The following is a 22,137-nucleotide window of genomic DNA, read 5'->3' on the forward strand; positions in this document are numbered from 1 at the left end:
ATCATGAGAAAAATTGTGGGATACAAGTGAAAGCTGACTGGATATTAGCACTATTTCCATATAATTATCAAGCAAATTTAAACATTTGAAATGTCACCCAAAAAAAAGGCAAATTAGGTTTGTTTCCATTAATTGGTTTGAAGTGACTACAAGTGTCTGTGTTGTGTTGTCAGAAAGTGATGGTATAGGCTACATCACACAGAAGAAGAAGAAGAACAAGAAGAGGAAGAAGAAGAAGAAGAAGAATCTTGTCCATCTTTGAGAGAAAAAAGGAGCGATTTCTTCAGGAATTGTTTTCACTTGAGTAAGTTGTAATTATTCTTTCATGTCAGCTGGTATCGGCCATTTTTCACGCTGTCTGGAGGCAACAGCAATAAAAGAAGCAGTTTCAAAGGGTGAAAATGAATCATTGGACATCTACCATGAAGATCATGTGATACAATAACAAGCTCCAGAAGCGCTACTAAGTGTACATTACTGCATAATGTTTCAGCAGCATATGGTTATTAATCCACATGAAGTTTTAGATCTCTCACAACAATATGAGCTTCCATTTTTTTCTATATTATCTACAGGTGTTAATAACATACCAGAATATGACATAATGTTCCAACAAAGCCAAGAAGTCAACGGATGTGATGAATTCTGGATTTAAAAACTTCAAAAACTAGATCAGCTTTGCAAATGTTGTATGAGGAAGCAGCCAACGCATTTGTCAGTGCTTCAAGGTACACACGCTGGATTCTGGTGATTAATAATGAATGGAAACAAAATTTTAGTTTATTTACCAGAAAACTCCACAGGGTCCCTTTAAGATTTGGATCATGGCTTCAATAACAGACTCATAATGACTACATTTTCATACTCGACCCAAAACAAGCTTGAAGAAGTAACGAAGAAGCCAATGACACTGATAAATTAACATGGATGCGATGAGGCGAAGATCGCAGCTATTGTTGGTGGTGACCCGTTCTGTCCCCGCAGCCTTAAACGGACAATAAAGCTTTGTCAGTCCAATCCGCTGCGCTTCACACGTACTGCTTAAGATAGGGAAAAATGCAATTCCCTGACAGACACAAGAGTGACAAAGAGATGAGCTAAGACACAGAGTGACAGGACAAGGGAGATAGAGCTGGAAAAAGGGGGCGAGAGAGACAGAGGAGGAGAGAAAAACCCTCTCTGCGTGTTCTCGGAGTGGGCTATATATTTCCATTACGTTTGCTCTGACAGCTTTCCGATATCATCTAGCACTCAGTGTATTGTTGCTGATTGGGCTCTGAGCAACAGCCATCTACTAATGCCACATCAACAAGCATGGCAGCACATTATTGACATGCCCATACAAATGGATGTCACAGCTTTTCTTTCAACAGCTTATAGCGCTGATATAGCGTTAATGGTCGCAAAAGGGCTAAGTAATGTCGAATCAGCTTGATGGAGCTCATTCCGCCAAGACAGCTGTATGGTTTTATTATTGATCCAGGAGAAATTTCTTATACTTAACTCTATGTGCAGCGCCTCTTTCATTACCTTTCTTAAAGTGAAGGGCACACGCAGAATCCACTTAGGCTCACAATGTTACAGCACATTTACTTACACATACACACAATTCCCTTGGTAAATGCTATCAGTGCTATCTCGGTTCATCTGCATGGAACCAAACAAACAGCTACATCCATGCAAATAAGCACGCCTTATCAGACGGGCCAGGGCTGAAATGAAAACCAGAGCGGCTGAAGCGCAGAGGTATTTGTTTGAACATACACCGTGTAAAAGCTGATGAACTGATATGCAGGATGAGCTCCGTCTACGCTGCAGCTTCTCATAATCCCGGCAGCTCAGCGCGCTGCCTGGGGAGAGCTGGGTAAATAAATGAAGAGTGAAAAAGGTGAGACGTACAAGGTGAAATCGTCTCTTATTAATACGGATCCATTTCTGTACTTACATCTATACGGCGCATATTTAGTCATTCAAAACCTAATCCTGACAGTCTAATTAATTTGCAGTTGGCTTTTATTTCTTTATGTCTGTTTTCTTAAACCTTTACTATGAAGTCAGTCTCTATGTCCTCTGCAATCATTTTGATTTGTGCATTCAAACTTATTTCTTCAAAGTCAAAATGTCATCTACAGTAGAGTTCGTCATTGGGGATGCATTTTTTGTTTTGATGTCTATAGTGGTAATCTGATTAGTGGAATATCTGTGAGAGAACGCACTAAAATGCTGCTAGTAATTGCTTCTACTCATTTCTTACTCTGTGTTATAATCCAAATCACTGACTAACTCCTCAACTGGCTTTATTTGTATAGTACATTTCATACACTGGGCAATTCAAAGTGCTTTACAACATAATAAAACCAAAGTTTAAAAAGGCAGATTTTAAAATCTAAATAAACTAAAAGAATGTAAAATTCACTATTAAAAAAAGCAGAAGTGCAGAAATGAGATGGATCGAATCATTACTTGGAATTAGTCATTACAGGGGTAGAATAGGCAGTGTAGAAAGGAAGTTTTTAGCTTTGACTTGAAAGTGGTAAGAGTCGGGGCTTGTTTAACAGCAGCTAAAGGCTATTCCAGGTCTGAGCTGCATGATAACAAAATGCCGCTTCACCAGCCACGGATGTCCTCAGAGTCCAGCAGGGTTTGTGTGGCACAAGCAGAGCAATTTATACACAAGTAGCTTGTCTGACACATTCTTCTGCATCATGTGAAACACTGAGCTTTACTGCAAAGGTGTTGTAAATGATTCAGTAGGAGTTCACACTCAATTAATAGAAAGTTATGTCCAGGAATCAAGTGCAAGGTAGTTTGAGGTGAAAAACAGCACAACAGCATCATCATCAACTATTTTATGTTTGACTTTAACTGTAGCACCGTGCTAATAAATGAAAACGTAATTACAGAGATAAGCACAAACTACTTTTTAAAATGTGGAGCACACTATTAGGATTTGCATAGTTTCTAACAGGATGCTGCATTTTTCAAAAAGAAGTGATGAGGAAACTCTTTTATCACATCATAGAAGAATGCAGAGAATAAAATCAGAGGTGAAGAATGAGAGAGACTCATATATAAACTGAAAAATGGGAAAAATATAGCAGTGAAAATGCAGAAGGGAATAGAAAACCATGACAAAGAAAAACTGAGCAGTTATTAGGCATATGAGCATGGACAGTGAATGAAACACCTGAGGCCAAGAGGAGTTCATGCAGAATAGAGCTGAGAAGATAAGAGCAGAGAGATGGGAAGCAGGAACAACACTGATGGGGAGTGACACAGAAGAAAACAGCTACTGTATCCATATTTTGCAGCCAGCTGATCCATCTCTCACGCTCCTGGTAAAGATTAAGACCCAGAAACAAACACAGACTCATTCTCCAGGGGATGCACAGTGGTGGTAACATACTCAATTCTGACTCCAAAACACGAGTATTCATTCATCTATTACATGTTTGCTGTAACTACTAATATCAATTTAGGTGGTGTTCTCCGGCAGCGTAATGCAACTAATGATTATAACCATGATTGATGACAATATGTACTTGTGGGAAAACAATGGTGAGTGGTTTCCTCACACAATACTGAAAAATGCACAGCACAAATTCCAAGAGCTCAAGCTGAAGATTTCCTCCTCTAATCCCTAAATCCTGCCAGTTTGAAAGGTTGACTTTAAAAACAAAAAATACCAAACTCATACCATTCATGGGGGCCGGAAACACAAAGAATCATAGGATTTTCAACTTTCCAACAGTCCCTGAAGAAATCATGTGACGTGCGGTTCCACTGGGAATCCTGATATTTCATTAAAATGTCTTTATTCTACATATTTGCCCCACCAAAAGAGATTTGCAGTAAGCGTTCCTGCAGAAAAACATAGCAAATTCTATGTTCTCTACACAACTTAGAAGCCACGAGTTACTCAGCTGTGACTAACAATCAAAAGCTTTGTGACTATTCGGTTGAAGTGCAGGGCGTGCTTACACAGAGCAGATAGGACAGAAGTATGGTAACAAGTTAGAGAGAGCAAGAAGAAACGGAATACGTGCAGCATGACTCAAAAACAGTACACAGACAAAGAAGCTGTTAGAAGATACATTCTGAATGGTGAAACATCTTTCTAGAGTTGATGTGCAGTAGTGTGAATATTTCCTTTGTTTGTAGAGGTTGTAAAAAAAAAAAAAAAAACTGTAAAAACATCTATCACATGTAGAGCACCCCATATGGGCATTTTGAAAATAATGTACGTGTTGGTTTCAGGTCGTTTTTGTTATTGTTTGTTGTTTTTTTAAATCCGTTCTTGTAAAATAAATAGAGTTAATGGTATTACTACTTTATTATACTGCACAGCACATTTTTGAGTTCTCTCTATTTTTAGCCATGGTTGTGCTGCAAAACACATAAAGAAACTGTTTGTGGTGTTTTTGTCCAGCAAACAGAGAAGATTTAAATACATTTAGTTTATAAAAACAGAAGCAGAAAACCATTAAGTCTGAGAAGCTGGGACATAGATTATTCAGCGTTTCTTATTTAATAAACTACTTTAACAATGAATGGCATATTAGAATTGTTCTAGACTAATTGATCATTTTAGCTCCGTTAAAATAATTTCGTATAGCACAGCTCTTAACATTAATAGTTAATGTGACTGCTGACCACCGCTTCTATGGTGGTGTTTGTTCATCTTTCTAGTGTTTTATTGATTACAGCATAATATATTATTGATGCTGATTATAGTCAGGCATAATTGCAATTAATAGGTATCCCTTAAATATATTTAAAATACGTCATTAATATTTTAACTTTTTATTAATGGTTTAAGAAACAAAACCTGAGTTATGTGTAAAAACATACACAAGATTTAATTAAATAAAATGTCAGTGGGATTCTATCAAAGTTTACTGTTTGGAGCTTGGGGTGGCAGGATCGGCCTAATGCTTAGAGAAGCGCATGAATGACCCGTGTCTCCAAAGCATTTCTACAGCTGAGGTGCCCTTGAGCAAGACCAGAGCCCTTATTAGTCCATGCTAGATGCAATTCTAACTGACCTCCCTGCAGGGTTGACAAGCTAAAGGGGAGAATCCCTTTACGGTTTTAATTAAGAACCGCGTGCACCACACATAAAAATCCTACAGTTCTGTTTTACAATGTTTCCAATGAACACCCTCACACACAGTCTGCTCTCAGCTTGCAATAATCACTCAGGGCTGTAATTTGTTTTGATTCGTGGAAAGATGAATCAGTTTTCTTTTGGTGAACTTTAAATTAGGAAGCCCACTGCAGACAGAGAGTCAGGCTGCGGAAAACATATGACACAACATTTTTATGTTTTCTTAAACAGATTACTCATAAGAAAGCATCCTATGTGCTCGGTGTGACTGTGTGTGTGCTTTGGCAGCGGTGGGCATGACGTTTGAGCGAGGACTTTCCCAGGGCGGTTTCTTGTAGTAGCAGCATGTTTCTCAGAGAGGCTGTGTTGATCGTCAGGAAACATATGGTTTCATTTTCTCATGTTGTAGCAAAATGTGACAGGGCATAGAATTACCGAGACTACAAGTTGAACATATACAGGCTCAAGCACAGAAAGACATTCGTGGAGAGGCACAGCAGGCGAACGACCTCGTGACCTGTTACCTTTGCCTTAGTTCACACAGTCTTTAAGCTCCCAGAAGGCTTTTCTTATGATCTTTCTTGATTTATGCTGCTGATCTTCTTTGGGAGAATGAAGATGAATCAAAAGAGAAGGATGACAAGAGGAAAGAGAGGGAGAAAGGAGAAGTACAACCCTGTATCCTTCTGCTGATAGAAACAAAAACATTGCTGGAATGTGTCTGTCAAACAGCAATGCATACCTGACATAGGCAGTCACCCATACATATACAATAACCCTTAAACTGACTAGTCCAGAGGTTCCCCACAGAAGAAGCAACCCAGAGGTTGTGTGCTGGTTCCCACACGCTCACATCACATCTACTCTACATCAGCGGCCGAGTCTGCAGGACACAACTGTCCCTCACACTGCCTGGATCCAACGCAGGCAAAGCAACTTTTACAATCCAGCTTTTCTCGTGGCAACTACCTCAGGGTGTAACGTGTCATCATTAGTCAGTTAATAATAAACTCTGCCTGGATGTTTGTTATTATAAACACTGCTGGCTCAACTCTAGAGGCCAGGAGTTTTCTGAACCATCGCCCCAGACTACTCAGAACAACATAGAGCAAAGTTAGGAATGTCTTACACTTTAATAAATACACGTATCTAGTAATACTACTACACCAAGCCTCATACAGTGAAACCACAATAGCGTATCTTGTAGGATCTTACTGTGTTAATCTATTAACTGCAGTTTGGTTATTTAACATTACAGCTGTCCAGTATCTTGACTTTTAGTCTGATTTCCTCCCTTCCACAAATCCACTGGTTCCACAGTGTGAAAATAAATTTGAAATTAGAAACCTGCTTGGCAATTCATTAAAGTAAATATTTTATGGTTTACCGTTAAATATTTATGTATATAGCTAATTTAGATGATGTTTAATCATTTATTTAACATTATGAGCTCTGCAACTACAAAAATTCACACCGGGGGGACTCACAATTCAAGCAGCTGCCATAAAGAAACTTTTTTTACAGTATGAAACTATAAATCACAGTAATGTTTTCATGATATATGTTTTGATTTGTTTGCTGGCTGTCATCAAGATCAGGTTTTTCAAAAGTAGAAGGCATGAATTACAAGCTTTTAAGTGACCAAAAGAAATGTAACGTACTGTTATACTATCATACACAATTACAGCATACATGAATACAACACCTGCAAGAGTGAGCCTTCTGAGAATTAACCTGCACAGCAGCAGAAAGGGAAAACTTCCATAATGTGATGATGTACACATGAAATTGTATTACTGCGATGTCTCCACAAAGCCTCAAGGATGGACTGGTAAAATCAAAGTGTCCAAACAGGGTTTTATAGGGAACTCATCTCATTTTTCTTTTCAGTAAGCAGGGCTTGCCAGCATCACATCCCTTGGGCCAGAGTATTAATACCGCTGACTTTTTCTGGCTTTACTCAGACACAAGATGTACACTGACTCTCAAGTAAACACCTCGGAGCAAAACAAGCAACATCCACAAACATACTGGTCAGTCAGTGAATGGGATGTGCATAATGAAGAGTCAATCAACATTAGACCGTCTCAATCCAAACAAAGCCGGAATCCACAGTTTGTCAAAGCGTGCTTGTATGAAAAAGGGCCTAAAAATGACGTCTATCTATCGCTTTCGATAAAGAATCATGCCGTTTTGCTTGGGAGCTACAATAATCTATCTGCTTCAGACACTGGAGGAAGGCTCATCAGTCCCACCTCTCTCATCATTTCCAGTTCATTTCAGTTCAATACAGGTAACAGACACTGTGGGACTCTTAGATTCTTTTAAAGGACGTGCTGGAGATCTATCACTAGCTGGCTGCAATAACAAGTCAAGTTTTTTTTTTCTTTAACTCTTTGTGAGAGTTGATCTAAGCCCACAAGTTGGATGATTTCACCAAAACTATCTACACAACAAACAAAAAAAAATCAAACAACAATCCTGACTTTTCTTTACATGCAGGCTTTAGGAGAGCCGGCACTTCATGAGTCAGTCTGAGTGGGAGAAAGAGAGATCACAACAAGCAACGTGTCAGTCCTCAAAACATGCATTTGGCCTTGCAAGCGGAGTGCAAGCCGTGAGTAAACAAGCAATCTTTCACTATCAATCACTGTCTCACTGTCTCACACACATAAACATGCGCGCACACACGATCCGTATAATCATCTTCTCCAGTCAGGCAGCCTCCACCTCTCTCACACACACACACACACACACAATAAACAAAAACAGCTGTGAATGAGAACTACTGGGACCAATTAGACAATAAACAGTGGGCTGGAACTGGTTTACCGCCAACTAATAACATCCACTAACCTCGACTAATCCTCTATTGGCTGCAGAGTGGAACCGGCCCACCTACACATTTCCGCCACCCCACTTCTGTCAACCTTCTCTCGCCTTTCTTGAAAATTTCAGGACCTTCCACACTCATTACAGCTTCCTTCTGTGTCCTTTTCCACGCTTGTGTCACTGTTTGTCACCTCTGGTGTAAAAGTAAGGGCTGAGTTCTCTCCATCATGTGGGAAAAGAAGAAGATATTAAGGCAAAGACAGTGTCCCTAGAGTGGCCCAATAAAACTAAGCTGCACACACACACACTCTCTCTCACACACACACACACTCAACCTCTGACACAAGCAATGGTGTGCATGGGCAGAGTAATATCATTGAGAATGGGGTAATGTGCAGCCAATGGCTTGCTGCTGTAAGTCTGGATGATGGGTGTGAGTGTGTGTGAGACTGAGTATATCACCCTGACTAATGTATGCAAGCCTTGCTCTCTACTGCCGACTTGACAGACACTGGGAAAATATGGCGCTTAGGCATCGTAAACACACAAACACACCATAAATCTTACTGATTTATGCCTGCAACCTGAAAACAACTGTACCCTCATACTGACAACGCATAACGGCAAGACTACTGTAGAAACATGCAGCGTGAGGCAGAATAAAATTGCTCAAGTACCGCAATTTCAGTTTAATTAGTGCAAAGTGGAGTGCTGGAGGGGAAAACGAACACTATACCTTTAAGAATGTTAAAGAGCAGGTTTGTTTGAGGCTGTGATGGTGAATCTGTGTGCAACAGTGAGACTCACAGCGAGGAGATGAGCTCGGTAGGTTAGCATATTCACCGGTGTTTATTATACACAGACGAAGATGGAAACTGATGATAAGAACAGAGATAAAGCCAGCAAGTTGATAAACAAGGCCTGAAGTGAGATATGTGATATGAAGAGACTGAAGAGTGTATTTAGATGACTTAACAAGAGTGGTGTTACATCAGAGTGTATATGAAAGGTCTTTCTCCACTTTTATTTCACAGGTGCACATACATATGGATGTTACTTTTAAGCCAAACCAGAAGTAGCATGTAAAGCCAGAATATTATTCTATCCCTAAATGCTGGATATTTGCATTGAGGTATGGCGATATATTAATGTCCCAACTGACCACTTACAGCCCACCAACGAGCATTGCCAATATATTCACAGAAGTGTCACACACTGTTTAAAATAAAGAGTCTGATGGCGTCAGAGTGTTTTCCATGCATTGATTTATTTGTGGTGGCCCGCCACACTGACATTGATCACCACTTTCTATTTTTCTAAGATTTAAATGGGTAAAATTTCACTGTAAACCTGCGCTCTGCTCTCTCACTCACACATCGACAACAGAGCCCCTCCTTTCCGTGCACTCTGATTCAAAACATTTGCAGCAGGATCGATCATTGTCGGCTTTTATCTGGAGAATAGAATCAGTCAGAGTTCACAAATGGTTTCCATCATGAACACTTCTGCACAAATTCATCCAAAACTAATGCACGTTAACTCTAATACATAAGTGTTTTAAACACAAAACTGTCAATCTTGGTGACCTAACTCCTTAACTAGGTTTTTATCACTATGTTGAGAGCTGTGTTACCTTTCCAGATCCACAGCTTCTAACTTTGGTCAGGTTTTTTGCGACACGTCTTCGTCTGGCACATAGCTGCTAACTTGCATTTGCTGTCAAGACCAACTGCAGTATTGAGAGGCAGAGGGACATATCTTGCCTTTATTTAATTTAATGGGGCAGCAAACACAGAACACAACATGTGGATAACTGTAATACAGTAATTCTAGTCTTTCTACACATGTCATGACTAATGACAGTAGCTTGATCACTTCTGGCAGCATGCGCTTTGCAGCGGCAGTGACTACATGTTAGGAACCTAACTCTCACAAACATGGAACTTCACCTGACCAGTTTGCATTTAGCACACAATCTGAATTGCACTTTACAGGTTAATTATTTACTGAGTTGCATTCTCAAGAAGATAGACCAAGAAATTAGCAAAATTAAATGGGGAAAAAAATCAACAAAAATTGAATTTTGGGTTTGAGGATCACAAAAACTAAAAAGAAAAGAGGCAAAGAATTATAAGAAAATCTTCCCTAAAACAGCCCAAACTTAATCCACTATTCTGCACAAGAGTTCAATACTATTAAGACATCCTTCAATCAAGAAAATCAGCTGCTCAATAGGTCAATTGTGATGAGCCCACAGCTATCTTTGCAAATGTTGGCAGCACATGAACACATCCTCCCTGGGTTTTTATTTGCACACTACATGAAATACTGACACAATAGCATTAATCTGTCTATTGTCAACTTTGTTAGACTGGAAAATTATGCCTTATAGCAAACACATCCTGCCTCCTACACAGAAACGGCAGAGATGCTGCTTCTCCAGGGTTCGCTTAAGTAATTCCAGAAAATGTAAGAAACTACTGAATAAATCAGAGCTAGTAAACATGGAAGCCCAAACAAGTAGAACATGTCATGCTATATATCACAAGCTGAAAGAGGCACAAGAGCACACGTATGTAAAAACACACTGACTGTGTCTGGAAGTCAGCATCTATGTACAGTATCTTGTCCATCAGCAGCTTTTGCTCAGTGTGTGTCCACGCTGCCTGCACAGCAACTCACTCACCTCAACAAATCATTGACGGGGTAAAAAAAGAACATTACCCGAGTTCACTTGCTGACAAACCTCTTCATTTCAGGGGCAAGGGACATCATTTATCACAGCAAACAATTAGGCTCTAACAACTCTCGGAGGGAATGATTTGGCTAATGGTGACAGAGGAAAATGTGCTTATTAGGCAGAGTAAATAACGCTCCAATAACCTGGGGGGTCCATTACTACACTGTACATTAAAAAAGACATCTTTGCCATTAACATTTTAGCCAACACTTTAGATTACACACTACTTCCTATACGCCGTTTGAGGCGCATCAGCGAGCCGTGACATCATCAATATGCTGCAAGCAAAGATGGACAGACAAAGAGTGAGGGAGGAGAAGAAGGTCATTTTTGCTGATGAGGAATGACAGCAGTGGCAGGCTGAATGCTCCCAGAGCTGAAACGCTCACCAGGCTGTCAGAGAGAGATCACTGCAAACTGCAAAAGATCGGCTCTGTCGGACAGCAGCCGTAATGACGCGACCTGCAGCAGCACTGGTTTACATGCCCTGAAAAATACAGAAGGACTTTCTGGAGCAGGGCGGCATACTGAGAATGGGCTTCTTTCAACCACAGTTTCACCATGTGGCATGTAAATGGGGTGTAGTGGGTTTTTGAGGGAGCTACTCTGCGGTTCCTGCAAGATTTAAAGGTTTGTTTTATATATAGCTTCTTTTTCTGGAAGGTAATAACGCAAAAATAGCAAAGTAGCTCCTTTGACCTGCAGTAGCGCAGTCATTAAGTTTTATGTATGCGCTGTCTAACCCAGTGAATTAACCTTTTATAGAAAAAGGTGAAAAGGCAATCTGAACAGCGTACTGAACTAAAAGCAGTTTAAAGCGTTAGGTCTTTAAGTCGTGTTTATTTGAACTACAAGGAATCACTAGTTGAGGCAGAATGTGTTGCTAAAAGACAGCTGAGCAGGGGGGACTTCTGTCAGTATTTGGCATGAACTCAGGTCATGTAGTTAACTGACAGCCTCTTTCCTTTCACATGTTGCAGTATTTATCAGTTAAGACCGCTTCAGAGTGGGGGGTCGTAGCCTTATGTGGGCTGAGGTGAGACATAATGGAGTTCTAATAAAGAGTAGCTGTCAAGGTTACGTTCAAGGTGAAGGGTTTTAAAGGGACGCCGATAGGATTATTGTGTTTACCTGTTGGTTGACACGGCAGTGCGAAGGGCCGTGGTGGATGAGGATACGAACAATGTCCACATCTCCCCTCCAGGCAGCCAGGTGCAGCGGAAAGCAACCTTTGCTGTCAGCCACATTTGTGGAGGCTTCAAACTGGAGCAGTTTCAGTACCACCTCCCTGAGAGAGAGACAGATACATACACATACAGATCAATAAATCAACAGATGGGGAGATGGCAGAATGGAAATAGTTAGAAAGAGATGACAGAGTGAAGCAGAGCTGGGAGATAAGACTTGAAATCCATATTATGGTATGCTGTCACCTTTCCTTGACAGCAGCAAATCAAATGTTTTTTTAACCCAATACACAAATTCAACATTTTTGTAAAAATGAAACTCAACATGTTGCAAAATTCACTAGTTTCAATGGTTGAAGAAGTTGTCAGATCCTACTATTGCGGCTCCAAGTGTCATGCTAACTTTGCACTCTTCACCTCTGATGCAGAGATTCAGGGAAACAGTATTTAGCGGGGTGCAATTAGCACAAGCTCCCTGCAGCTTTCCAAATCAAGCCGATTGTTACATGAATCACTTTGAACATTTGTTTTCAAGTCAGGCTAAAAGAAAAGTCAGAAATCAGCTGCCTGGAACAGATCTCTACAACAGAGGTGAAAAGTGCAAAATTAGCATGACCCAAAGAGCCACAACTGCCACATTAATGGGAAACACGTGAGGTCACTACTGCAATGTAACAATACAATACAAACGCTTTATTCAAGTAACTCACTGTGACCTTTGTGATAACTAGCTAAACAAACTGGCTGCATTTTCCACACATAACACACTAAAATAATTAAACTGCAGGCTAAAAGATCTTGCTTTTGCAACAGATGAAATATCCACCTTCCTGCAGATACATTATGCTACACAAAGGAAACTTAAGCTCCACAGGTAAATGCTTTTCTATTGTTTATAAATCTGCACTTGTTTCCTTTTTGCTTCTTGTCTGTTTCACCTTTTCTGAAGCCTAAATGAACTCTTCTGACTAACAAAGGCTATATTTATTGTTCCTTCTTTTAGCAATCATACTGTAACCTGAGTTGGGCACAGCATTTAAATCCATGTTTGCTTTCAGTGACTACAGTCAAAAAAGGTGATGCTGTTTGAAATGATGAGCACCTGCAAATTCTTCACTTGACGACAGATAGTGGGACTGTTTAGAGAAATGAAGCCCCCTCCATAAGACCTGCTTCTAAATCTTGGACCAGCTTTCCTTTTTTTTTTCTACTAAAATAAGCTTTATGTCAATAAGCATGTAAACGTAAATGAACATCACTTGTTTTTAGCATCGGCAACTTTGCTGTTCCACCAATGTGTTATTTTAGGTTTCAACTTTCTCACCTGTCGCTCTGCATCCTTTATCTACGTTTTCAACCATGTGCAAGAGCCGAGTTAAACACAGTTTAATTGGTTGAAGGATTTACAGGAGCCTGTGGGTGAATGATCAGAATATTATCTAGTGAAGAAGGCAATGGAAGAAGCAGTTCCTCTGGAAATTAAACTACTTTCACTATGTCTCTCCTCAAATAAGGTGATTTTTGTTACACACATGAATAAAGTGATGAATCACAAAGCTGGGATTGGGATAGAAATCTCATTACCAATGTGAGCAACACTGTTTTATACTAGGAGGACTCAAGCTGAAGTTGTCACCACCATCTGAAGAGGAAAGGTGAAGTGCTTCATTTGCATTCAAAATGTCAGGAGACAGAAGGGCGAAACCTCTCCCAGGAGCAGGGGTGAAAGCAGCACTGAGGCGCTTAATGAACTGCTTAGTTAATTTCAATATTTTATTATATTTTCATATAATTCATTCAAGTTTAAGTGACAGTTAAACAGCAGAATCACACTGGGGGGATCTCAGGGTCAAATATGAGAATCTTCAGCTTCTCAGTGAGTGAACATATTCGCAATGCATATATATATATACACACCAAAAGGCTTTATAATGTGATTTAAAAATAAATAAATAAATAGTACAGAGTTAAAATGATCTCAAAAATGTAAATCAGACCCAGCCTAAAGAACAAATCTCTGAATACAGCTCTGCCTGTTGCCAAGTCTTCTTGCTTCTATATCGTAATTGCCAGTTCTCTTTTCACTTTCCCACCTAAACGTTAAATCACTCCTCTGGAGCTTTTTGTTGGCGTCCTAATTTTCACTCCGAGGCTGCTTTTTTTTTTCTCCCTTGCTCACTTCTCCCCCCCTCCTTTCTCAGTTGATCTGAAGAAGGAAATCCACATAATTGCCCCCAAAACACAGTACTAATCCTTCAGTTCCGCCAAACTGGGATAGCGGTCAGGCTTGCAGCTTATCCAAACTGTGTGACGGATTTCTCAGCAGGCCCAGGTGAAGAAAGTGAGCTGTGCTGCAGCGCTTTGCAGATGAAGACAATCAAATCCTGCACATATTTAACACAAAAACACAGTGCATGCAGTTTTGTCTTTTAAACTATCACTGACAACAAACTTTGTTACCCAACAGACTGCTTTAACATGATGCACTTTTTGTGACTGTTATCATTTAACTTGATTTGAAAATTACATGGTTTCTAAATTCTGCGGCATTTTATCTGAGGAAACTTTTTGGAAAGTCATTAAAACAATTAAGAAATTCCCTGCTGCAGTGTAGTTAGTTCATTTCTGCCTAAAACACAGCCATTCTGGAGACCTCTTTATTTCTTTTCATGTCTATTTAAAGTGGCTGTAATATACAACCTTTGAGTAACATTTATCTAATCTCATCTTTAAAACAATGTGACAGTGTGAACTTGGCTGCTCACAATGATGAACCTACAGTAAATTACCACCATTCAGATGTTATAAATTCATCCATTGCACAAAGCTGTCTAGTTCACCACTAACTTGGGCAGGATTAATATTCATAACAATAGCTTTTACCCATAAATTCTGACTGAATTAGGATTTCTTTTCAAACAAAAAAGACTGACCAACTAACCACACTTCCCCCAGCATATAATGTCATATTCTGGATAACCACCCATCATTATAAGGGCATTTTCTGGACAAATTCGGCATAGAGGGCCCCAATACAAACCTACCAGGAGCATAAAATCTCAACACAGTGCATCAGAGCTGAGGCTTCTTAAGGCAGCAAGACTTCGCTGGACCAAGTCTGCCAACTCCACAGTCAGACTGGGGTCACTTTCCTCAGGCAAAATGAAACGAAAACACATTTACAGCCGCCTGCTGCAGTCGCAAAAAGCTCCTTCCTTTTCTTTTCTGTAGCTCCACGCTGCTAGAAAACCACAAACTGTGTGCTATTTTTTACTCACTGGTCAGCAGCAGGTGTCACTGATTGTTACCCTGGAAACATGGCTGCTAGCTCTCAGTTAGCCTGGGCGGCTAGCTTTTTATGCTTGAAATAAGTTGGGTTTTATTCTTGTGTGACTGCCCCGCTTGCATTAGCCTACAATAACATTAAAATTAAAAGTAGTTCATCATTTCAGAACACATAAATTTGCTTTGGTTGAACACAGAGAGGGCTTAACGAGTGTTCCAGCTCCATGTTTAGCTAGTCGCTAGCTGTCCGAACTGCCTGAACTGGTTTAGTTCCATGTAGCTGCTCTCATAAAGTAATTTTCAGCTTCAGAAACCAACCTTTCTCAAGTATTAAGTCTGAAAACTAACCGTACATTACCTGTTAGCACCACTGGGAGTGAGTAGCTGTAAAGCCTTTATTGGAATTAAAACCAAAGCTAAAGAGAGAGTGAACATTTGAGACTTACATTTGGCAAGAACTCCAAATAAATGATAACGTTGCGTCATAACGGCAGCAATTAGCGACTACTAATAACAAGTTCACTCTACATAAGTTAGAAGGTGATGACAGTGACAGAAAGCCAGTGTTATCTTCCCAATTATGTCTGCTGCCCCACAAGTGGCAAATTAATAAGCTAATAATATCATATAACAATAATTACTGCAGGATTATCCACAGACGTTGCTTGCTAAACCTGTATCATCAAGTTTGTAGGTATAACTGCTTTGATCTGGGTTCAACAGTCATCAAGAAATCATGTACTTGGCAGTCTTTGTCCAACCAATTCATTTCTTTTTACTGGTTGAAATCGCTTTCAAAGACCAATTCAACTGTAATATAATCACAATGGCAGTTTTCCACTTGCCAGAAACTGATTGCAGCCATTACTTTGTGACTGAAATGTTATTAATGCTCATTCATGAGGGTTATGGATTATAGCTCATAGGATAATTGCAGAAGAGATCATTTCTTTATTTTATATATTATAACCAACAGAATTTCATGTGACACTAAACAAAAATGTAACTGAGAAATAGTTTTCTTCTCTGACTTTAAGAAAATGTATTCACTCATATCTATTATTTTGTTTGGAAAAAATGTTACATTTAGCCAAACGTGCACAAAAAGTTTGAGCCGTTCAACAGGTGACAAACCACAGTCTACCCAGATGTGACCAGTGATCAGATACTGTGACCAGACTTTCCTTTGACCAGAGATTATGAAAGACTACCTTAAAATGCAGCTTTATTCAAATGGCACCAAGCTATAAATGCCAAGAGAAAGATGAGAAAGGACCTAAATGTCCACAGCTCTACTATTTGTCATTTACAAAAAAACCATTCAAAAAACAAGGTTGGAAGGGAACCGCCAAGAAAGGGGCAATAAGGGAACCCGGCCCCCCCAAAATGTCCTCCAAGTTCACCAAGACCTTCCAGAAGAGAGGAATAACATCCACAAGCAGCAGTGGCAACCTCATAACTATATTTTCTTATGACAAAAAGAATGGATAGAATTTAATAAAATATAACAGGCTGTATGTATATTGTTGTTTAGTGTAACTACAAACTAGGATATCAGACATACCAAAGAAACAATACCGTAGTTTTGCCAATAATTGCACATGTCAGGCCTGATTACACTGAAATCTGCAAAATATTTCACAATTATTCAGTTACAAGAAAAGTTAAAGTTTCACCAAGACATTCGTTTAAGGTCACCACAGACATAAAGTTCTGTATATTTGCTTATAATGCCTTTTTGCCTAGATATAAGCGGCCGTAGATGGATAAAAAATTGGGTGATTTTTGACAGACAATCACATTTCAGCACGACCTTTAACAAAAATACATTTTTAATATTCACATAAAAGCAGATTTGTGCGAGTTGTCTTCCCTCGATGGCAGAGATAGAAAAACAAACCAAAGGTGAAATGTAATATTCTCACTTGTTTGCATATTTTCCCCGTATTACAGTCTATTTTACAGGGTAGTCATTTTAGCACTACAGCAAACTAATAAAAAAAACAGTTTGAGGATGTCACTCTGGATTTGGTATTTGTGACAGACCACATTTTATAGACAAACAAATTGTTAGTGTGATTGATTATTTTTAAAAAAATAACTAATTGGTTGCTCAATAGTGGAATAGAATATTTAGTTGCAGCCCTATACCATACACTACTCACATAACATACTACACTTTATCCATTTTCTAAATTGGTTTGTATTTACCTGTGAAAAACTTGGATTTAATAGTAATTTCTCTTTCGTAAAAAAAATTCAGAGCGCGCTTGCAGTCTTACCTGTGTCCGTTGAGTGAAGCATGATGTAAAGGTGTGTATCCTGAGCTGTCTGTGCAGTTCACATTCAGGCCCTTCCACATGCTGTGGAGCAGAAACACATCACAATTAATCCTTTAATCAAAGTAAATGCACACACTTTATTCACCCAAACACATTTAGGACTGCTTATTAGTCAGAAGACGAGATGCAGACTCTGAGTCTGTTACCTGTCCTCTCTGTTGCACCTGTTCAGCTTCACTTCAGATGCAGGAAATGACAGACTATACCCAGCCAATTAGGATTCACATTGCTCATGGAAGGTGCCAAGCGAGGACAGGTGGAGGGGTGTTATGAAGATTTGTTGAGGAAACACTGTTTCATATCACAGTTAAATTATGTATCAACTGACAAACACAAATAGCTCGTGTTAGCTGATTTACTGAAGTGATTTAGTAAATGGTGTTTTCTGTAGTAGGAGCTTGTATAAACACAGCCTTTGGAGCTCACTCAATTGGATTAAGTGAGCCAGAATTGCTGTCTCCTGAGAGAGTTTTCTTATTTGTTTGTTTTATTTTTTTCATTTTAGTCTAGGAGGGAGATTGGGGTTGTTGTTGTTGTTTTTTTTTTCAGTTATTGCTTCACACAGAAGAATTTGGCTGTGTTGTATAAGGGTCCCAAGGTGAGGTGTATAATTCTTCATTTGGAGGCTACAGCCAGAAGACTTTAACACCAATTTCATCATACTGGCAAATAATGAAACTAAACGAGGTCAACTCTTGTCCTCGCAAAAATGCTGAGCACGCAAATAAAACCTCACAAAACAGAGCCTCATAAGGATAGCCGGCTACGTACAGTGCGTGGACGTCCAGCATAACGAGCTACACTCACATGTACACACACTTGTATATTACACGTACAGCCCGGAGTTTTCCCCGGAGCTGTAATTATCTGACCTCTCGGTTTCACATGAACTCAGCGAGACACGCTAATTAGTAAAATCCCAGCCTGAGCAGGTCTAGACCGAAAAACAGAACCAAGTTCTAGAAGTAACCCTATTAGCTTATTATTTTTAACGAAAGACACAAGTCTGTAGCTTGTGTCGCAAAACAGAGTCACCTGATGCAAATGTGTAGCTCACAGCATGAGGTACTGAAACATATGCACTGTTGCATTTGCTGATGACATCGGTTACTGCATTTTTCTGTGTATTTCTTTGCATTGTGGGATGAAGCAGTCTTCTAATTGCACCAGATTTATGTATTTAATTGCCCAAAATATGGATCTAGTCACAACCCCTATTCCTTGACTCACCTTTTTATAGATTTTGGCATAGAGGCAAGTTGGGAAATGAGTAATGCCTCCTTTTAAGTGCTTAAAATTTTCATCAAACTCATTAATAAGTACACTTCACTATGAATTCATTTTATTTAAGGAATTATGTTGTAAACTGCCTCTAACAAAAAACACATTTTGAGTTTATTTTGATGAATGCATTTACATTTGACTTCTGCTTGATCTTTCACTGACAGATTCTGTATCTTAATTTTCCTCTTTGAGCGACTGGAGCTGAAGCAGCAGAATATCCACTGGGCTTGACAGACATCGACACAATGCTCAAGGTCAGCGCTATTATGCAATTGGCGCATGCACACAGACACAACTAAACCTGAATTAAAGGTGGTATTAAGGGCTGGCTGTGCACGTAGATAAAGACGCTGAGAACACGGTGTGCACAGCTCAATAGTCTGCTGCAGCAAAGGAGGCAGGACATTTTCATTTTTCTCAACTGAATGCTGAAATAGATGATAAAAAAAAAACACACAACCAAATGCCCTTGAATCAATTCAGGTGCAAAGATTGCCCAAGAAGCTGCCTTTTTAAACCAAAACAAAGCCCAGGGAACAGAAATGCAATGATGTACATCTCAAACCAACAACTCTGAAGATTCACACAGGCATGTGCTTTGATGTAGTTCATACTGACGCAAAATATATAAGATCAGAGGGCTGGAGACCAGAGAGACAAAGAGACACAGCAAGCTTGTTCCTATTGGGTCAGCTGATCTGTACACACAGCAAGCGTTGGTGTTTGTGTGTCTGGGTCCATATCGATCACGCAGCTCTGCCGACCCCTTTCAGCACTGACCTACACAACCAGTAGGATGGGTGGTTGAAAACAGCAGGCTGACAGAGCAGGAGGGGAGAGGACGACGACAGGCAGGAGGCCAAAATGTGACAAAGTGAAATGAATCCTGCTTATATGTTCAATAAATGTAGATGGATTTAATTTCCCCAGATTCACAAATTTCTGTTACAAAGATTAAAAGGTACAAAAACAACAACAACAACTAAGAAATAAACTCGACATCATTGTTCGAGGAGAGACCAGAAGATAGACGGTTCTGGAGGTCATCATGTGAATCAAGCCTTCATTATTACAAGCTCAGGAGGAACTCGGCCTAAGGGGGTGTGTGTGTGTGTTTTCATTACTTAGCAGACGTTGGTGCATCCTCTCATGTGTGCTGCATAGACATCAGACAACGCTGCAGAAGTGAGATCTAAGGTGCTCCAGTACGCAGACGAAGTTTAACTCAAACAAACAGCGGCCCATTTGAAGTTTGTGCACTGACATAAACACATACTGGATGGATCGTGAAACCAAAGAAGTTTTCTTAAAAGTTCTTTCTGGCTAAAGCACATTTTTGATACGAGAGAAAACATATCAAAATAAAGACACTTGTCTTCTTACTGGAAGATTTTGGCAGTTGTTTAAAAGGAATTAAGAACAGCATGAAGAATGAAAGCAAAGGGAAAAGAGCTCACATGGCTCTCTCAAAGTTTAAAAAATCAACCAACAGGGTTTCAAATAGTGTTTATTCTCACAAGAAATTAGTCTGTCAGTTATTTTCTTGTTTACTTGATTAGTTGTTTGGTCTATAAAATGTCAGAAAATGGCAAATAATGTCAGTCAGTGTTTCCCCAAAGTCCAAGATTACCTCAAATGTTATGTTTAGTCCACAATCCAAACATATTTAGTTCACTGTCAGAGAGGTGTGAAAAAAACAAAAGAAATTAAAGAAGTGTCCTTACTATAGCTCCATACTTGATGTACATGAAAGTCAAATAAATCTTATCTTTTAACCCTCTGAACCCTGAAATCTGAAGGATTGAGAAAAAAAATCCCAAATTATCATAGATACAAACAGTAAAAACAGAAAAAACTGTCAAGTTTGCAACAGTCCTTAAACTCATTATTTGTGATGTGCCATCATGTTGGAGAACTTGACCAAATCTAAGCTTAAAATTCTGACATATCATCAAAATTACTTCATTTTACAAGTCTCATTTTTTAAAAATAGACATAAATAATTACTTTGTACTGGATTCAGTAAAAAAAATTAATAAATTCTGTGCTCCTCAGTGCACCTAATCCATTAGTGACTCTGTGGGGACCGACAGTCGTGACAAAAATTCAAAGCCTTTTTCGCCTGAACTGCAGGCTCTGTTTACACCACACATCTTAAACACAAGTGTGAAATCAAGCTAAAAATACAAGTAGTAAAGTATTTATGGTATGAAGAGCCACCATTGTTTCCAGTAGTAGTCACAACTGGGGAAACTTCAAAAAAAAAATTAAAAAGCATTGCACATATTGGTTCCAGTTTTCTAAATTTGTGTAAAATAAATGATCAAAATTAACCCTTTGTTTGTCTTTTTCTGTCATTTATGGCAATAAAGAAAAATACATTTTTGAGTTCTCTCTGCTTCTTGCCATGGTTGTGCTGTTTCCAAAGAGGTGCAGGACTTTATGTTTCAGTGGAAAATGAATCTGACTGACTACAGTAACACATTTGTATTGTCTGGGATGTTCTCTAACAGCTGACAATGCTACAGCCACAGAACTTCAGTAGAAGCTCATGCCATCTGGTTGATAGTACTTAAGTAGCATCACAACAAATGGGAAAAGAAGATGACAGATTGCAGGTTAAAATATTAAGTCACAAAAGACAAACAACTTTCTCACTGTTTGTACTTTTTATCCGAATAAATTTATGATAAGCTGTTGCAAATTATTATAGGTGAGATTGTGTAATCAACCGATGCACTTCAGGAGCCCTTTACCTCACATTTCTTTTAATTTAAAGTAAGCCGTTGCTAAAACAAGCAGTAAACTTTCACTTCAGAATGAGTTTGATCAAAATATTCAGTCCTAATTCAGTAATCACATAATACTCTGTGTACAGAAACACAGGTTGTTCCATATACACCTCTAAGTTGTTTTCTACATCTGAACGAACCAGAGCTTAAACACATACGCACCCACACACATATTCACAGTGGTGTTACCTTACAACAACCAATCTGTACACCAGGTTGGTGGCGGTACAAAGACTCTGTCATGTGAGCAGTACTCTGCCCGGCCCCAAACACAACCCACCTCTCACAAACACACCGTATTAATACACAAACACAGCAGTCACAACCTGAGCTGCATAACCTTAATACAAGCCTGTACAAACACACATGTGGGGCCACTTTGTGAGGAAATGTGTAAACCTTGTTTGCGGTGTGTGTGAGTCTCACTGTAAAGGCCAGAGCTGAACAAGGTGTTGTGTTTACAGCACTTTTCCATGTTGCAGTGAGTCCGCTGTTGCACATGTTTGGCATGACACTACTGGATGGTTCAACACTTATCAAGCGTTTGGGGGGTTTAATAATCAGAATC

General features: G+C 39.4%; 1 protein-coding gene across 6 annotated transcripts in view; it reads right to left on the minus strand.

The window, feature by feature from the left end:
* anks1b (ankyrin repeat and sterile alpha motif domain containing 1B) overlaps positions 1-22,137 on the minus strand; it is a 262,428-nt gene that overhangs the window by 173,055 nt on the left and 67,236 nt on the right. For all 6 annotated transcript variants that reach the window (XM_008289214.1, XM_008289208.1, XM_008289209.1 and 3 more), the window contains exons 2-3: positions 17,434-17,514; positions 11,811-11,967 (exon numbers count right to left, since the gene is read on the minus strand). In XM_008289214.1, the coding sequence (XP_008287436.1) occupies positions 11,811-11,967; positions 17,434-17,514 (238 nt within the window). The remainder of the gene's footprint in view (positions 1-11,810; positions 11,968-17,433; positions 17,515-22,137) is intronic.

The sequence above is a fragment of the Stegastes partitus genome, unplaced genomic scaffold (genome assembly GCF_000690725.1).
Source record: "Stegastes partitus isolate 25-593 unplaced genomic scaffold, Stegastes_partitus-1.0.2 Scaffold599, whole genome shotgun sequence".
Taxonomy (NCBI): Eukaryota; Metazoa; Chordata; class Actinopteri; family Pomacentridae; genus Stegastes; species Stegastes partitus.